The following is an 18255-nucleotide window of genomic DNA, read 5'->3' on the forward strand; positions in this document are numbered from 1 at the left end:
TTACTGCCACGAGGTTATATACATTGTAGACAGTAATTACAGTACTGCATGTGAGTTATGCAGCCTTTTCCCAAGTGTCCATATTTATTAGCTGTGTCACTTACAAGGCCTTTCTAATCTCATTGTAGAGCAAGGCAGACTAAGATAATGAAATAACATTATTTCGAGTTGCAGTTGTGTTAAAAATATTTTGGTTTTGATTGCCATGAATGCATGCAAAAATTTTAAATAAAAGCATCCTTAGCACTAACCAAAGAAGAAAGGAGCAGAGGTGGTGGTGAGAAGGAAAAAAAGTTTACAGACAGATTGGCTTTTTCTTTTTCTGCTTCTCTTTATCCTTCGCTTCACGTTCCCGTTTGGCAAGGCGTCGCTTAAATTCATCTGGCATTTTCTCATAACAATGTTTGCAGACAGGTTTTAGATCAATTTCAACAAACTTATCCCTTTGGAGTTAAACAGAAAAAATAAAGGGACAGAAAAGGAGGAGAGTTAAGAAGACTTAACTGGAGGAAGAACTGAACAGACAGCTGAAAAAGATGTGAATTAGTAAATGGAGCTAGAGGAAGAAAGGCACAATTTTCTCAGTGCTGATCCTATGTTTTTTGTACCATAACAGTTAAACTACAGCAACATCTACACTGTAAAGATAACCACCGATACGTTTTGAAGGCATCACACCTATCAATAAACTTACTTGAGTGTTAACTTAGTGTTGCAGGTTGAACAAGCGAAACAGTTCACACACCATGCCTTATTCAGAGCAGACACAACTAGAGCAAGGGAAAAAAGAAAGGAAATCATTAGCATTACAAAAAAAAATATTTAAAAAAATAAGCTGTAATGTTCATGAGACATGAAGAACAAGCGTTTGATTCATATATCCAGAATTGAGGACCGTAACAATAACATGGCAAGACTAGGAAGGCACATGTGAATGCTGTGCAGTGGGACTATAAAGTGTTGATAAAGCTGTTTCTGAGGGCACACACAGCGCTATGGGCACCAACAAGACCAGTTTAACAAATTTCTGACTCCTGTTGCTTGCTTCTACCTCATCTCATAGCATGCCGACCTCAGGCAACTGTTTTGTGAGGCCATGTTTCGAACATGACCAGGAGACTTTTTCAGCTGAAAAGCAATCCAGCAAAAGGGTGTTTATGTTTTCATTCTGCTTCATTCCCCAGATCCTGCTCAGACCACAGTGCCATCAACTGTAGCACTTGGCTGGTCGAAGAAAGTAACATGATCCAGGAATCAGGGTAATTCAGGTAAATCAGGGCTATCAAAGTGAAAAAAAAAGTTATGGACTAACGAGATAAATCACTTTATCATGATAAACATGAATATATTTTTATTCTTTGTTTTGGAGAGAAAGCATTTTCTCTTTGTTCTGTATCTCACTTTTCTGTTCCTCCTCTCTTTCACAGTACACCTTCCCAACTTTCCTTGCCAAAACTTGCTTCTCTTTTTAACCAAATGTAGAGGATCCAAGGCAATGCAATGCTTTTCTCCTATAATGCAACATTTTGTCAGCAGCAAACAGAAACACACCATTGTCATGCAAAACTTTTTTTTTCCTACTCTATTGGGTCAAGCACATCCACAGAAGAATAGCATACAGTTATTCACCTGCTTGCCAAAGTAATACTAAGCAGATGAAAGTCTTCACTTATAAGCAACCTCTCCGATACAGTCATAGACACCCTCTTGAAAAACTGCTGTCACAGATGTCTGTTTCACCAGAGAGAGGGAAAAAAAAAGGATACTCATCATTTGTGACAGCAGTTTTTGTCAAATTTCTGTGCAGAAGTGAAAGAAGAAATGTAGAATAATTGAAGACACGCAATGAAAATAAAGAAATGACGACATTGCAATCTGTTCAGTTCAGTGGCTGACACACACAATATGGGAGTCAGATTACACGGTGTAATGTAAAAAATACACAGAGATGTGGTGATCAGACAAGGCTGCACTATTCATTTGCTTCAAGCCCCAGTTCCTTCATTCAGGATTTCAGCAAAGATGAAGATACGGCTTCCTCCAAAGCCTTCCGGATTGTTGTTCTGCAGGTACAGTCCAGTCCCAAAAACGCGGGGAAAGCACATCCCGGGAATGTGGGTCTCACCCTATATTTACATGACTATGAACTACTTTATGGCTCCTTTTAAAACCTAGAGGCTTCCGCCCACTTTGCTAATAGCTTTGGTTTAGGCGAGGCTAACATTGGTATTACAGTGTTTACTTCAGGCAGGTGTAACCAGGAACAAAGTAATGTGGCATTATTGCAGGTAGAATGATTTGCCTTTGGACACCCAGCTACGATAAAATGCCAAAAAGTGTCCAAAATAATCCCACCCCCCCAAAATTAAAACACTCGTTTCCACTTATGCCTTCACAGGACAGATCTTTACGATTCCTTCCTGGTTTTGTGAAATTATCATCAGCCTAGATTTTCAAGACAGGTGCCTGAGATAGATAGGGAAATATATCCAGGAAGTGGATTGAAATGAAAGTTAGGCACTTTAAAAAATCTGTTAGAAAGCCCACCTAAATCTTTCAATATCTAAATTATTTTCCAAATCCGGATCATGATCCCTAAATTCATTTGAGAAGACGCCCATGTAGTCATTCTCACAGTTGCATGTGTTCATTTTTAAGGTAGGTGGGGCAGGAAGCCACCAGTGCATCTCCCAGCACCCCTGAACTTTGCTTGTTACTAAAGGTTTTCCAGCTGACCACAGTTCTCTTTAGACACTGTCATAAAACATTCGCTACTAGGTCTTCTTTCCATTTGGCCTCTGACTAATCAGATCTATCCTAATTTCTCATCAAGATAATGACTTATTTTGGTTTAATGAGAATAGTCAGAGATTCAACAAGGGTCTGACTTCCACTGTTAGAGAGAACTTCCATCAAAATGTAACGTTAAGAAAACAGTCAGTAAAGTGCTTACCATCCCCTTCAATCACACGATTGCAATGGAAACAAACATCACCGAACAGCTGAAGAGGAAGGAGAAGTAATGAATTTTTAATGGAATGATTTTATCAAAGGTAGCTTCTCAAAATAACAAAACATTCTATTTTGGCTTAAGGGCACAGTAGCTTTACTGTTTATTTCAGTAAAAAAAAAAAAGAGAAAATCGGCAGGTCTGCTTTTGTTTTCCAATTAAGTTTCGCATTCATCTTATCAGAAAAAGTCTCTGTAATGCTGAAGGTGAAAACATCTGTTTGCATCTGCATGACCCTCTAAAAATGTTTGTTTGATTTGTTTTGCTATTTCTCTAACCCTGAACATTTAAAATACAGCAAAGTCACATACAGATCTTCAGCAACCATCCAATTTAACATTTGGAGCCATGACTAGAACAACATACCACTTTTTCTGGCAAAAGCTGTAAGGAAATGCTATGTTTATTTATTTTTCTTAAAATCAATCGATCAATAAATAAAAGGCCAGAAATCCTTCATTCCATGGCATTTATTGCCTACAAGTGTGCCAGCAACATTTCAGTCATCTGCTCTTCATCACTGACAAATTAAGAATCCATCTGTAATTAGAAGATGCCTTACAACTCCCAGGGATAATTCCTCCTCTTTACTTAGCCAAGCAAAGGTGTGTACGTGACACCTTGTGGTTGGCTTCCAAATAAAAATGGTTTACACCTTGCAGTGCTGGACTGCACAATTAAGGGAGTGTTAGTGTGAGGTCAGAGGTTGGACTCGATGATCTCGAGGTCTCTTCCAACCTAGAAATTCTGTGATTCTGTGATTCTGTGAGTCTGCAGGGAACTGTACAGAATCACAAAATTTCTAGGTTGGAAGAGACCTCAAGATCATCGAGTCCAACCTCTGACCTAACGCTAGCAGTCCCCACTAAACCATATCCCTAAGCTCTACATCTAAACGTCTTTTGAAGACTTCCAGGGATGGTGACTCCACCACTTCCCTGGGCAGCCTGTTCCAATGTCTAACAACCCTTTCAGTGAAGAAGTTCTTCCTAACATCCAACCTAAAACTCCCCTGGCTCAACTTTAGCCCATTCCCCCTCATCCTGTCACCAGGCACGTGGGAGAACAGACCAATCCTCACCTCGCTACAGCCTCCCTTGAGGTACCTATAAAGAGCGATAAGGTCGCCCCTGAGCCTCCTCTTCTCCAGGCTGAACAAGCCCAGCTCCCTCAGCCGCTCCTCGTAGGACTTGTTCTCCAGGCCCCTCACCAGCTTCGTCGCCCTTCTCTGCACCCGCTCAAGCACCTCGATGTCCTTCTTGTAGCGAGGGGCCCAAAACTGAACACAGTACTCGAGGTGCGGCCTCACCAGAGCTGAGTACAGGGGGACGATCACCTCCCTAGCCCTGCTGGTCACACTGTTCCTGATACAAGCCAGGATGCCGTTGGCCTTCTTGGCCACCTGAGCACACTGCTGGCTCATATTCAGCCGACTATCCACCATAGGTACGTAGCTCTTATTTAAATGCAAGCGGTCACTAGGTGGTGTCCTCTGACAAAATAAAGTCTTTGTAGTCTTAGGCAGCTGAATGAATGAGCTGGGTGATGCTGTGTATCCTAACACAGATCATCTTAGAGTAGCAGAAAAAAACATGCTACTCACAAAGGCTTCGTGTTAAACCACAGCTCCTGAATCGCAAATCTGCTTTAACTTCTTGGGAAAGATTGGGTGTTATTAGCTGCTCTCACCTCGCAGACATGCAAAAGCTTGAAACAGCTCTACATAAGCGCCACTAAGCTTGAAGAGCAACTCGATACTGATTAGCCCATCTAGTCTTTGTGAAATCCCTGAAGTTTTCTTTTTCAATGCCAGATTTATAATTAGAGAAACCGATAAAAATTAACTGCAACAGAGCATCTGCTAATTAGCTTTATACCCACAGGTGATTATGAGAAAACAGAATAATGCCTATGGTCTTCCACCTCCTTTAATAAAATCCATTCATGAGTTTAACAACACAATTTTGAAAAAGAGGCAACCTTACCTGATTGTAGTGGGTTTCACAATATGCCAAGCCTTTTCTCTCATAATGACGATGACCCAGGAATGGCTTCTCACATTTCGCACACACAAAATGCTATGAAGAAAATTATATACATTTTTGGATTACTTGGAAGCAATTGTAGTTTTTTGGAAAGCAAATTAAATGATGTGATAAAGCAAATTAAATGATTAAACGTCACGTCTACTGAGCTAGCTGTGCCGTCTTGCAAAGGAGAATTAAAACTTGTCTTCAACATTTCAATCCAAATGTTACAAAAAAAGCAAGCAAAGTGACGTGTTATCAATTAATAGAATGAATGGAGATTAAATAATAAGCACCATCATTACACTCTTGTGAAGAAAGCTCTTGCTGGAGGAGATTTTCAACACAAAAGGAATAGGCTGCTTATCTTCCTAAGTTAAAAGGAAGATATGGAACTAAGTCTTGTACATGCCCTTGAAATATGAAACCTTCCCATGAAGTGCTTTAAATGTGGCAGGTAACTGTGAAAGACTTAAGAATATTATGGTGCCCAGTAGTATTACAGCTGTCACAGAACTTTACTGCCTTTCCATATATCCTCCTCTTCACTTTGTGAAATTTTCTTCTATAAGGAGCTGGCAGTGCTTCCTCTGATTAATGATTTTAGCTTCACAGTCAAAGGTCTCTGCAAGGTTGGAAATAATTCTCATTTCACAGTGAAAGACGAGACATAAGAAGGTTGAAAATGGGATTAGGAGAATGCATATACTAATTATTCCTGCATCCTTTTCTAATCCTTTCATGTAGATTGATCAGCAATATTCCAGCTATGTTAATATTTACACTTGTGAAAGACAATGTATCAGCTATTGTTTACCTCCACATGCCACTGTTTGCCCATAGCATTCACCACTCGTCCTTCAATTGGTCTTCTACATGCTCCACAGATGGGGACACCCATTTTGTCATGGCAGGGTAAACAATATAATTCTCCCTTCAACTCACGAGCATCAGCAGTAAGCTCCTTCCTGTTCAAAAGTTAATTAATTGAGAGCATGAATAAACGAACTGAATGATTTCAACTCTTGAGAGTTGCTGCAGATAACCTAATTTTTAGCATTTGTTTTAGAGATTGGATTTATACTACAATAATGGATCTAGCAGCATCAAATATGGCAATTCTTTTTTTTTTTTTTTTTTGAAACAAGACTGATTCCATAGTAAACTGAGAAAACCCTGCTAAGTACAATGCATTAAGTCTCTCTGAAAATAGCTACTGAGCTGTTTTCAAACGTGTTTGAAAGCTGTAGTCATGCTTGGCTTCTATTCTGGTCCTCTTATCACCTGTTTATTTTAGATTTACATAAATGTAACTGAAAGGAAAATGCAATTCTTTACTTTTTCCCTATGGCATTAAACATCAGAGAAAGAAAAATATGAGCTGACACTGGCACTGACGCAATAGTACAGGTTGCTTTTCAAATAAATCAGCCTTTGTTATGGCACTGAAACGATAGCTTCCTTTATACCAAAAATAAGCAACTAATAATACAGTGTGCTGTATCCTACAACGTCCCCTGATCTGTGCATCTGGGGATGTAGAAACACGAATCTATGTAGACTACAGTTGCAGAAGCTGATAAAATGAGGTAAGGGAAAGCTTCTAAGAAAATGTCTTTAAAAGGAATGAACAAAGTTTTCATCCAACTCAGCTAGAAATAACACGGGCAAGATAATAAGCAGCTAAGGAGGATCACTTTTCTACCCTTTGTTGCAGAAGAAGAAGCTATCAGTCATTTTGCTGCTACAGAAACATCTATCTGTGCCCAGACTTCATATTTCCTACAGAAATGCTGAAAATTACAATCTTTCATTACTCCCCAACATACTGGCTGTTGTCTGAGCGAAAGGTCTAACTCCACCATCCCAAAAGCAACAACCAGACACACATCTGGCTACAAGGCACCCCAAACCTGTCCCTCTTGCCTGTGTAACAGGACTGGATTTCACTTTAAAATGTACATGGATGAAGCAAAGAAAAACAGCATTTTCTTGTCTTCCTTTGCAGAACTCAAGTTACCCGCAGTTTGCACAGTTGAAGTGATCAGGGTGGTAAGGATCATTTTTGAATATGAGAGGCTGTTCATCAATAATGGCATGGCACTTCTGGCAAATGTACTTTCCCAAGCCTCTGGCCTTTTCCCTGTTATGGCAAGGACGGCAGAGATGCCTGAAACAACATAAAAAACGTAGGTAAGTACCAGCACCAGTTAGTACAGTGAAAAATATAGATCAAACATCTATTAGAACTTCATTTCAATCAGCCTTTTTGAGGAGAAGGAGGGCTATCATATTTCCTATCATTTCAGGACTATAATTTCTTCAACTTGTTTGAATTTAAGCTGTGTCAAAAACACAGAAAACAACTTTCACTACAGATTCTCACTGCTGAATATTTTATTCTCAAACTCTTAAAAATTTAGCTTGGAAGCTGGATGGCCACACAGGTCCTAATTGTATAAAAGCAACTCTGTATGACATATTAAACTTATGAAGTCAATGGCCATATAATCCACTTGCAAAACATCCTTGTGATTACAGCTGGTAAATAAGGGAAGGCTCCCAATGAACTGAAAACATTTATTGATGAATAAGGTGCTGAACTGGACTCAAATTGGAAACCCATGTTGGAAAAACAAGAATTGATTTAAAAAAATACAATACTTTTGCATCTGAATGTTGTCTCTCTTATCAGAATGTACCCTACCAATCCTGAAATGTCACTGGGTACAGACGAGACCTGGTGTTGACAAGAAATCTGGGGTTGAGGTAGATAAATGGTTAAGAATTTATGTGCTTATTCTAAGATATCCATTCTTAATTTTGTGATGCACCCTCAGACCTTTTTCTCATAAAAGCCACTTCAGTTACTCCACCTCAACTGGAAAGTTTTAAGGGCCATAGCTGCTAAGTCCCACCTCTCATTTCATTTTATTCATGAGCAGTAACAGAAGGATGAAGGCCTACCTCCCAGCATTCTTGACAAATCCAATATCTGCCAATACTTGTTGGCAGATGTCACAGCAGAAGCATTCTGGATGCCAACTGTTGTTCATAGCCTTAATAACACGACCAATAATGAACTCACCTGTAAGAAAGACAATACCAGGATTTACAATACCGTGCTAGACAATGTTAAAAGAAACCCACAACCGAATCACTACAATTACGTCATCATCCTCTCCTCATATACTGCCCACCTCCCCCCAAATCTGGTAGGATATATTATTTTCAGTGTTGCAGTTCTGGTTCTAAACTCTGGAATTTGGGTTGTTTTTGTTTGTTTGTTTTTTGCTGTGGGTCAGAAACAGATGTCCTTGCTGATGGACAACCTTCTGTTCTTTATATATAAGTCTTTCTCCACCTTCTCTCTGCAATTATCCCTTTCCAGTCCTATCTGTTTTTTCTTATCTGATCTCAAACTCTTGCACAATATACAGAGTTCTTTTTATAATATGGCATTCTTGTCTCTTTATCATCTTTGTCTTTCTCCTCTTTTAGAAGAGGGAAATTTTAAATTGTCATTTACACAGTAGTGGCTTCTACTCCGCTAGGCCTGTAATCAAGCCTTGAAGGGGCTCTATACTGAAAGCACAACTGAACTGAGCTTGGGTGGCCTTGAACCTACTGAAAATAACAGAAAAGGAAAACAAAAACATGAAGTCAAAGCACAAAGATGCAATGGGAGAATGCTCTTGTTAAACAGTAAATCCAACACACACAACAACTTCTAACCTACTACAAGGAGTCCTGTCCTGCAAGGCATTGAAAAAGTGTTAAAATTACTGTTGTGCATGCACTGTGTGACTCCACTGCACAGGCAGTGGAGCCATGTCCACCACACAGGGGACACGTGTTTAGTTGTTGTCTACGTGGATGTTGCAGCCAAGGCCCCTGAGCAGTGCCCCAGAGCACTCTGCCTAAAACGTGCTGGGAGCTCAGCTTCCTGGTGCTGAGGAAGGCTGAATCCTGGCTGCAAAGAGCCTGCAAATCAAACAGCTGTCAAAGAGGAGCGATCAGTCAGATAACAGATGTGAATGAAAGGAAGTCTAGCATGCAACTCTGTGGCATTCCCATGAAGTCATCGCTTTTCAAGAATAAAACCTGACGGACTCTAAAAATGTCAGGAAAGCTTGAGGCATCGCTGCTGACAACAGCCCTGTTGATTTTGGCCACTCTTAGTAAATCCAAACACTGGAAAAGCCCAGTTCCAGTTAGGACCCATGAGGTGCTGTAGGTAAAAGAGCAGAGTGACCCGGGAGGCCGCCCAGCCAGCCAGTCACACCCTCCAGCAAAGTCACTTACTTTCAACCCATCTGTCAGAACTAGTCAGTCTGCAAAACTGATGAGGTTTTAACAGAGCTGGTGCTATGAGGAGCCAGGGTAGGAGCAGCTGAAGCTGTTCTAGATGAGGAGCTGTGCCAGCTGGGCAGCAGAAACCCTGGAGACACATGGTGTAGCTCCTCCATACCCCTCTGCCTGGGACCAGAACAGCTTCTGGTATCCTGCAAAAGGCTCCTGGGTGCTGAAGAGGTAAAGGCTCCTCTGCCCAGCCCACCGAAGGCAAGTAACAGTGCTAACAGAGAGGAGCAGAGCTCAGCCATGTGTGGACAATGCTGGTGTGCAGGAAGAGCAGCACTTTCTGTTTAAAGAGGTTAGAGAGGAGGGTTTGCAAAAATCCTTTGCAGGCCAGAAGCAGGGATGCAGAAGGGGAAGCCCTGGCACAGAGGAGCAGGAAGGGGACAAAGGAAGGGGATTGCAGAGTGACAGGAGGAATACAACAATTCTTCATGCTTAGGAAGTGACTGGCCTGCCTGTAGAAGGAATGAAGTGAGACACTTTCTGGTTTGTCGCATACTTCAGGTTTAGCTCAGATATCATCAGTAAGCCCTGTCTTCCTCTTCCCCTTCCCCTGCTTGCTCAATTCTGCAGCTTTAAATTCAAAGCTCCAGAACATCTGCTTCCCCCTTTCCCAGCACCCAGCCCCTCCCTCTGCACAAGGGAAAGGCCTTACTAAGATAAGCAAAAGTTGTAGCGGCTTGCCAAGGCACCACAGAAAAACAAGAGCTTCCAGACCAGCTCAAGCAGTGGTACAGTAATGACTTGGGCAGCCCTGCCCAAGCAAATGTGTCACACACAGAGAACACAGAGGGAAAAAAAAAACAACCTTGCAATTGATTGCAGCGTAGCAGAAATGCAAGCATTTACATCATCAGACAAATTGACAAAAGGCAGCCCTCGGTGTTACACAGGTTAGACATCAGATGCTGAAGGAATTTGTTTCAGAAGGATGAAAGGGGACCAGCCGACTTATCAGTTGGTGGTAAGAGGAGATGATAAAGACCGGCCCTGCTTCCATGGAGGAGGACAACATGGATGGGTTGTGACTGTCAAAAGAGGTGACGGACTCGCTGGAGGGTTTCAGCTGCATGAGAAGGGCTGAATATAAGCACATGCATGTAGATGCAGGTAACCACGAACGGTCTGTTCATTGGGTCACTGGACCAATAGCTTAATTTTACACTCAAATAATGCAAACCTTTTAAAAAAAAAAAACAACAACTACTGTTTGATGACCTTTAGGAAAAGCAGCTCCCCAAGTTCTCTGAAGCCTCCTTCATTCTGGAAGTTCAGATGTGTGGGGCCACCTCCCCGAGGAGATACAGAGGGGTTGCACATCTTCCCCCAGCAAAACGCGGACTTCCCATTTGTGATCAATGTGAAGCACTTCGCCTCAGCGGAAAACTTACCACACTGATGGCAGCACGGGGCGAAAAGCATTTGGAAATCGTGTTCACAGTACTTCCTCCCTTCAAACTGCAAACGGAAAACAAGCTGAGTGTTAGAGGGATTAGGAGCATGCCCCCAATGTAAATACTGTCACATACCAAGTTGTTTCCAGATGCAACTGGGTAGTAGAAGATGAGGAGTTGTACAAAAAACAAACCTGACCATCTGCTAGAAAAACAGGCACTAAATTCACCCACCTTAAGTCAGCACACGGCATTAAGAAAGTACTATTCCTTTAATACTGTTTAGAGCACGTGGCATTTTTCTGTCACCCCTTTACCTCACAGCGGATGCCTGAATTTTGACAGACTGACGACAGTCTGATGCAACCGATAGGATTCTGGGCAGGAAATTAGCTTTCGAAAACCCTTCCTGGGGGGAAGCATTTTCTCTGAACCCATTTGATCCCTTCCCCACTCTGCATTTCCTGTAAGAATGGCCCAGCACACTGGAGGAAGTAAGTCTGGGGGGGAGGAAGAACCCCCAGGGACTGAAATCCTCACAATTTATGGAGCAGTGCAGGCAAACATACAGAGAAATCATGCTTTTCCTTCACCATGGTGGTTTGAGGAAATGTTAAGGAACAAAATTCTCTAAATTGACTAGGTGAAATTGGGACATGATCTAAAGGGATTTGGAGCTGAATTTTTTCAAAGCTTAGAGAAGTTCAGTTGTAGTTCAAGCTCATGGAGAAAAAAAATTATGGAAAAAAAAAAAAGTTCAACAGCACTGCATTAGCAACCTAACCAAGGAATATGTAAAAACATGTAGACGAGTATGTCCTGAAGTGAAGGGAAATGTTTAGATACCTCCAGGCACATCATTAGTAGACACAAATGCCAACTAGCATGTTAAAACCAGACAGACAATATCAGGTATGTTTGGATTTGAATGTCTCTGTTTAGTACGCTGGAAAAGGGATCGCAGGAAAACCCCAATTCCTTCTTTGTACTGAGTCTAACACAAAACGAAGCAAACAGCATAAAATACTACCCACAAATTAAGTTTTGGTGCATGGATAGAGAATACAGCAATATCCCTTTACACTATGAAATATCAAGGAGCAAATACAACATAGTCATTACTTGTGCAATATACAGAGCCATCGGCAGGGTGGTGATTTAATGAAATAGTCTAGAAGTCACTGGAAACTTGAGAGCAGAAACTTAATTCCTGTGCTCAACCTGAACTGCACCTACAAGGATCAGATAGACACATGAGATACATACAGACTCTTCCAGAAGCCTATCCTAGCGATTTATCAAGTTGTTTTTTTTCAATGTAATACTCTAAAACAGATGAACTTTTAATTTGAGAGTTTTTTTTTGTTGTTGTTGTTTTTTAAATTGAGTGACAGAGGACTGACTAAAGAAAATTAATGAAAATTATTGGTTTGTTGAGAATGGTGCTTGCTTCCTGCCAAATACAATCCTTTTTAAACTAAAGAAAAGCAGAAAGCTTCCAGCTTTGTGCAAACAGTTGGTACAATGGAAGATGCAGAGGCTTGCTTGGATTTCAGAGCCACCACATGTTGACCTGGGCAGACCAAACAGGTTTGTGTCAGGCAGGCTGGTTACTATTCCGTGTTGTTTGTATTTTCAACCTGCCTGACTCATTTGTGCTGCATTTGTGGATGACCCAGCAGCTCCCCCTCTTAAAGAAAGCCTTAAGCTTCCGTAACAGATCCCACAGCATGTGTTTGAAAGGCAAAGTCATCGAACTATTGCCTGGTGGAGGTCCATGGGTTAGCTGCATGGTTCTGTGTTTCATTTCAGAACATTTCACCACAACATTATCTCCAGCTGATCTCCGCATCTTTACTAACTCAGGTCACGGGAAGGCATGCCCAAAACCTGCTTCTTTAAAGACATTTCCTCTAAGGGAGTTTTTGGTAAAGCCCAATTTAAGAAAACACTCCAGGTGCAAATGGAATAGAAATAAATCTGAGAAGCTCACTGCAGCTGCACTTTCCTTTTATCTTGCTATAGGTTGTTAGAAACAACTTCAAAAATAAACAAAAACTGAAAGGAACTCTCCCCTCATTTAGGCCTCATAAAGCAAAAGTCCTGCGTCTTTCTATTTCAGTGATCATTATAATAACAAAGCCATACAGATTCCCCTGTTATAGGAGTACTCTTGGGAGTCTTTCATAAGGATTTTGCTTTCTTTCTTTCTTTTCCTGTGGGATGCACCTCTCTAAACCCTTTCATCTCCCCGCCCCTCAGCACGGAGCAGGCTGGCCTTTTTCTGAAAGGGCACAGAAAGGGGTTCTTACTGCCCCCAAAGGGCTCTTAAGGGCCCCAGAAGGGCTTCAAACAAACAGCTGCACTCCAGGTAGGCTTCATCTCTCCTGATTTCTGTTGTCTGAAGGTGAAATGCTCATGGTCCACAGTGGGATAGACCTCTAGGGAAGGAGAATTGCTGAACCCAGGAATAACACGGTCTTGAGGAAAAGCCACCGAGTAATTACAAGGGGAAGAGGGACAACCTGTCCCTCTGGGCACGGTGCCACCAAAGCTGCCCATGCAAGCAGGCTGTTCTGCTGTAAGTACAGGACTGCACGCTCTGCTGGGTTACAAAACTGTGTGACAGCAGCTGCAGGGAACGCAGACGCGTCCTGTGGTGCAGCAGACCTACCTACCCCTGCATTTCTTCCAGCACAGCCCGACCAGTTCCACCCCACCACGGTGGAGCACGCAGCATGGCAGCTTATCACGTGGCAGCGTTTGAGTGCAAACGTGATAAGCGGCTTAATGGCTAACTGGGGGAACTCTGCATTGCTCGTGATAGGCAGGGGGAGAATATTTGACTTCCCGAAATCATTTCCAAGGAACACTAGCTTAGCTGAACGGGGCACAGAACAAACACGAAGTGATGCAGGTCTACCAACAACGCCTGTGTTTACCCACAGGGAACCTGCTCTGAAAAACACATTGCCTGGCCACACCTCCACATGCAACTCGTTAAAGGGTGCATTAAACCAGTCGGAAGAAGATAACCTTTCTGCCCTTCTTCTCCAGTCATGGTTTCCTCACAGTGATACAGATCATCTCAGAGCACTGTCAGCCATCTCCTGATGGCAAACCTAAGCCCACCTTCTACCTGCTTAGGGCTGTTCCTGTTCCTGCCTCTCCCCCAAAACGCTGTCACCCATTACATTCCCGACTTGCTGAACTAACTCACACCAAGCTCTGCCCTTGTCCCTCCTTCTCCCTAAGGAGCAGCACCAGGAACTGTGCCAGGCTTTCCACTGCCATCATCTCACTGACCACTGAAGCGCTAGGTGAGAGCTGTGCTGGCAGCACAGGACATGTGTGGACACCCTAAAGGGTGCAGAGACAGAGGAGCGGGCCCTGCCGAAGATTTCCAAGTTGAAACAGCCCCAAAGGCACAAGGGCTGGCACAATATGGACCTTCGCTTTCTGTAGAAGGTGCCAAGTACAGGCCAATATAGACGGGGGAGGAAGGCTGGGAGAGATTTCTGAGCCATCATCTGAACCATCATCTCTTCAACAGCGGCAGGCAGGCTTGCTGGTATGGAGAGAAACTGCAACATCTTGTGGTAGACACTGGGAGGACTAGAGGAAGAAGGGTGGCCTGAAGTTCAAGCCACACACAAGTCTTTGGATATTCCCTTAATCCCAATCATCATCTTATCTCTACAGTGGCTGTGGCAAATGGTAGCTTTTCTTAACTGAGACTTTCCACTTTCTCTGTAACGTTTCTCAAGAACGTGGCAGTAGGAGGCAAAATGCACACATCCAACATATTTAAACACCATCAGGATGCTTTCCCTGGCCAAGGAGGCTCAGGTATGGCAACACGTGAGCAACAGGGAGGTTGTAATATTCCTGGACTAGGTGCAAAGATAGGACTTCCTTTCCACTGCAGTGCTCCTCCATCCTCTAGGAGATACAGGCTTCCTGGAGCAGTATTTCTCAAACTGTTACCTCAAACAGGACCATCCCATTTTCTGAAAGAGGTTTCATGAATAAAGCCCTCGTTATTTAGAGAAAATACATTTTATTCCTTTAAGACACTTTTATTAACAAACGTTTTAGTTCTAAAATATTTCTATCACTTTACATTTGCCTCAGGTCTCAACACTCAGGGCAGGCAGTAACTCAGGGTATATTAACAATTATAATGCAATGCGTAAGTATCTAGGGGGTGTTTTGTTTGTGTTGCCTTTTCTTAATTGCGACCGTTTTGCAGCTCACCTTTTGATGTTTTGTGGACCACTAGTGGCTCATCTGCCACAAATTGTGCAACACTATCCCTACCCCGCTGAAAAATCTTTTGATCCTCAAGCAAGGTGAGAGAAAGCAAAGGCAGGAATCCCTTTTGCCATTTTCTTTTCCAATCAACACTCCTCCCTCAGCCTCCTCCTCACCATATAGCACAGCTCTGTAGAAATAAAAATACTACTGTGGAAGATGAACTGTTTTGCTCTTGACACACTGGCACGCTCTGTGTGAAAGTGGATTAGAATAGGATTTTCAGATGCAACTGAAGAAATTTGATACTTTTGAGAACTCTGCCTTTGTCTGCATGAGCTTCTGCTCCCTGTTCACAATCTTGAGGTAGTAATTCCCTGTCTCCCATGATCTACCCTTCCTTACACCGATCGCTTCACGTTTTATGAACTAGTCTAAAGCTTTCACTAAAGCCATTTTGCACTTGAAATAGCTGAGCCACCTCTGAATCCCCATGGAAGGGGAAGACAGGAGAAAACAATTCTGATACCAAAACACACCTTGAGCTTAAGGACAATCCAGCTGGGGCTAAGAAAGCTGAGTGGGAGTGTTTTTGTTCCCTCAAAGGCACATTAAACTCCAGGTTTACCTGATTCTAGGGTTGACCTGACTTAGGCCCCATCTGGTTTGGGCTGTCAACACACCTTGACCTCAGCACGCTGGCTTACAGGTCATCCCTACCAGCAATATTAGATGCTGTGCTGGTCTCACTCCCTCCGCAATAAACCTCCTGAGGACTGCAGGATGCTGGGATTTCCCTCTATATGAGTGCTCTCCTCTAAGAAGGATGCTTCCCCTATGTTTCTGATACAATATATAGTGTTTACAGATTTCAAGAAAAAAAAAATGCAGTGGGAGGGAAATCTCCAGTGGTTCTTTTCTCAACTGTGATACCGTTAGGCTACACATTTAAATAAGGTTATCCACAGTGATGTCCTCCAAATGGGCACAAAAACATTTCTCCTTTTTTCTCCCTCTACTTTTTCTCCCTCTCTCCCAATTTCTTTCACAGCACTTCCTAAGCTACTGATCTGCCCGGAGTTACTTCTCCCGGCTTACCTCGTAGAAGAGCCCTTCGGGGAACTGCTGGAAGCACTGGGCACACACAAAGCACTGCTCGTGGTACAGCTCACCATTGCTGTTGACGATTTTCTCTGCTGGTGCAAAGCCGCCTCTACAGCGCTCACAGATGGCATTCGCGAGCGCATTCGCCATGTTGCTGCCATAAAAAAACAAAGGGAACAGAAAGAAAATTAGCCCCAAAAGGCAACACCACTGACTGTGACTCAAAGTAAGATTTTCCATGGACTTAATGTCTTGTGGTGTTCCCTTAGCAGTAGAACTGCCACTTCCACCTGTCCCTAAACTCTTTAAAAACAAAAACCTTACAATACATTCTAATAACAATTAATTAAAAAAAAAAACAAAAAAAAAAACACAGGAGCAGTGTTACAGATACATTTACTGGCTTTTTACAACACGAAAAGGCAGGTAATTCAAAGTATTATAAAAAATGATAAAATACATTAGAATAACAGAAAGCACGGGCAAATGTTAAGAACAACTGAAGACTGGCATCACATTGGAAAATATAAATGACAATTCTATAATAATTCATAGTTCTAAAGTACATACAACAACAGTGCTTCAAAAGCTCTAAGCAAGCAATATGGAAGATCAGAAGGTGTTTAGTCTGGCAGATTACTGAAAACCAGAGCAAACAGTTTTTCCTGACATCATCCTTGCTTGCTTGAAGTCGTTTTAAAAATTTGGTTTAAAGTCAAGGGATTTGGGGTTGGTTTGTTACGGCTCTTCTGAGTTAGAGCAGCTCACAGCACCCCAGCATCAGGCCAGGGACAAGGTGGAAGGTGGGAATGCTCTTGGCTGCAGTGCTGGGATGCTCCATCGTGACCCAGGCATAGGTCAACACCAGGGAAAAAATACTCAAATAGCAACCTTGGCTGCTTCTCAAAGAGCATAAAATGACAGTGTGCTAGCTGCAAAATAGCAGAGGAATTAGCAGCTTCACTGGGATCATGTCCGTATCTGCAACAGCCAGCACAACTGCGGTACAATTAATTAAGGCCCTAGTACTAGAAAAAGGCTCATTCAATTTTTCCTTTGTAAGCATTTTCTTACTTATGCCTGGAATCCCAAAGCTATGCCTTTCAGGATCACCCCTCTGCCCTGATATCATCTGATAGCAGATTGATAGCAGATGATAGCAGAGCAAACACAGGGTGATGGTTTAGTTTCACGCAATCATAACACAGCTGACGAAAAGACTGCCTCGAACATCTATGTGGAAGCTTGTTAAGACATTATTTTACATGTACGTGCACACAGGCACACGTTTTGATACAGAAATCTGTTGCATTTGTAAGTGCAGGGCACTCGGTCCTGTGCAAGATGCCCCCCAAGGGTTAACACCTCTTGGCTCCCACCAGCTTCAACAGGAATCAAACCCATTCCTTGCACAGCACCACGTACACCTATCACATGGCTCAAAAAGGAACGTGCTTTATCTATTTCTTACGCTGTACCACGGAGGAACCCTACACAAGGTCACATCTGACCAGTTATTATTAGCTGGCTTTTTTTTTTTCCTCGCTCTCTGGAGCTCTCTGCAGAAGAGGCCAACAGTGACTGCTATCAAAATATTCGCTGTCCTCGCAGTGAAACAATGACTGGGCAGATTTCACAGAGGAGGTCAGACCGGGGAATGGTCTATCTCATGCGTAAGAGACAAGCACACTGAAAAAGTGCAGTGATTACACTATAAAATGTGCTTAAGTATAAAGTTAGCCACACTAAGTTCAGTGGGGGGGAAGAAAGTCACTTCATCCATACTCTTTATTAATTTAAATGAGCGGTAATCATAATAAAAACTGTGATCCTTCATCATCGCCCCAACAGTTCCTGAGTACCAAGGATGTTATGCTGCAAAGTTACTTGATGTTAAGTGCTGTCAGAGACAAAACGCAAGCAAAAACATGAAACAAACTTTGAATGCTAATGAAAGCACAAAGTTTGCCTCCTCGATATGCAAAAGCACTCGTATGCTTTGATTTGAAACACATGTTGTGAGAAATCACCGATGCACGCGACAGTTCTATAGTAGTGAGATAGATGGGCTATACGTTTGCCCCAAATAAGCAACAGCCTAAAAATC

General features: G+C 42.4%; 1 protein-coding gene across 4 annotated transcripts in view; it reads right to left on the reverse strand.

The window, feature by feature from the left end:
• LIMS1 (LIM zinc finger domain containing 1) overlaps window positions 1-18255 on the reverse strand; it is a 61505-nt gene that overhangs the window by 1635 nt on the left and 41615 nt on the right. For 3 of the 4 annotated variants that reach the window (XM_084306133.1, XM_084306132.1, XM_084306130.1), the window contains exons 2-10: window positions 16143-16302; window positions 10788-10854; window positions 8005-8125; window positions 7058-7207; window positions 5855-6005; window positions 4996-5088; window positions 2954-3002; window positions 695-770; window positions 252-443 (exon numbers count right to left, since the gene is read on the reverse strand). In XM_084306133.1, coding sequence (XP_084162259.1) covers window positions 296-443; window positions 695-770; window positions 2954-3002; window positions 4996-5088; window positions 5855-6005; window positions 7058-7207; window positions 8005-8125; window positions 10788-10854; window positions 16143-16298 — 1011 coding nt within the window. In that variant the 5' untranslated portion in view covers window positions 16299-16302 and the 3' untranslated portion in view covers window positions 252-295. The remainder of the gene's footprint in view (window positions 1-251; window positions 444-694; window positions 771-2953; window positions 3003-4995; window positions 5089-5854; window positions 6006-7057; window positions 7208-8004; window positions 8126-10787; window positions 10855-16142; window positions 16303-18255) is intronic. The other variant, XM_084306131.1, reaches the window with a different exon arrangement.

This window comes from Netta rufina (genome assembly GCF_964035555.1).
Source record: "Netta rufina genome assembly, chromosome: 1".
Taxonomy (NCBI): Eukaryota; Metazoa; Chordata; class Aves; order Anseriformes; family Anatidae; genus Netta; species Netta rufina.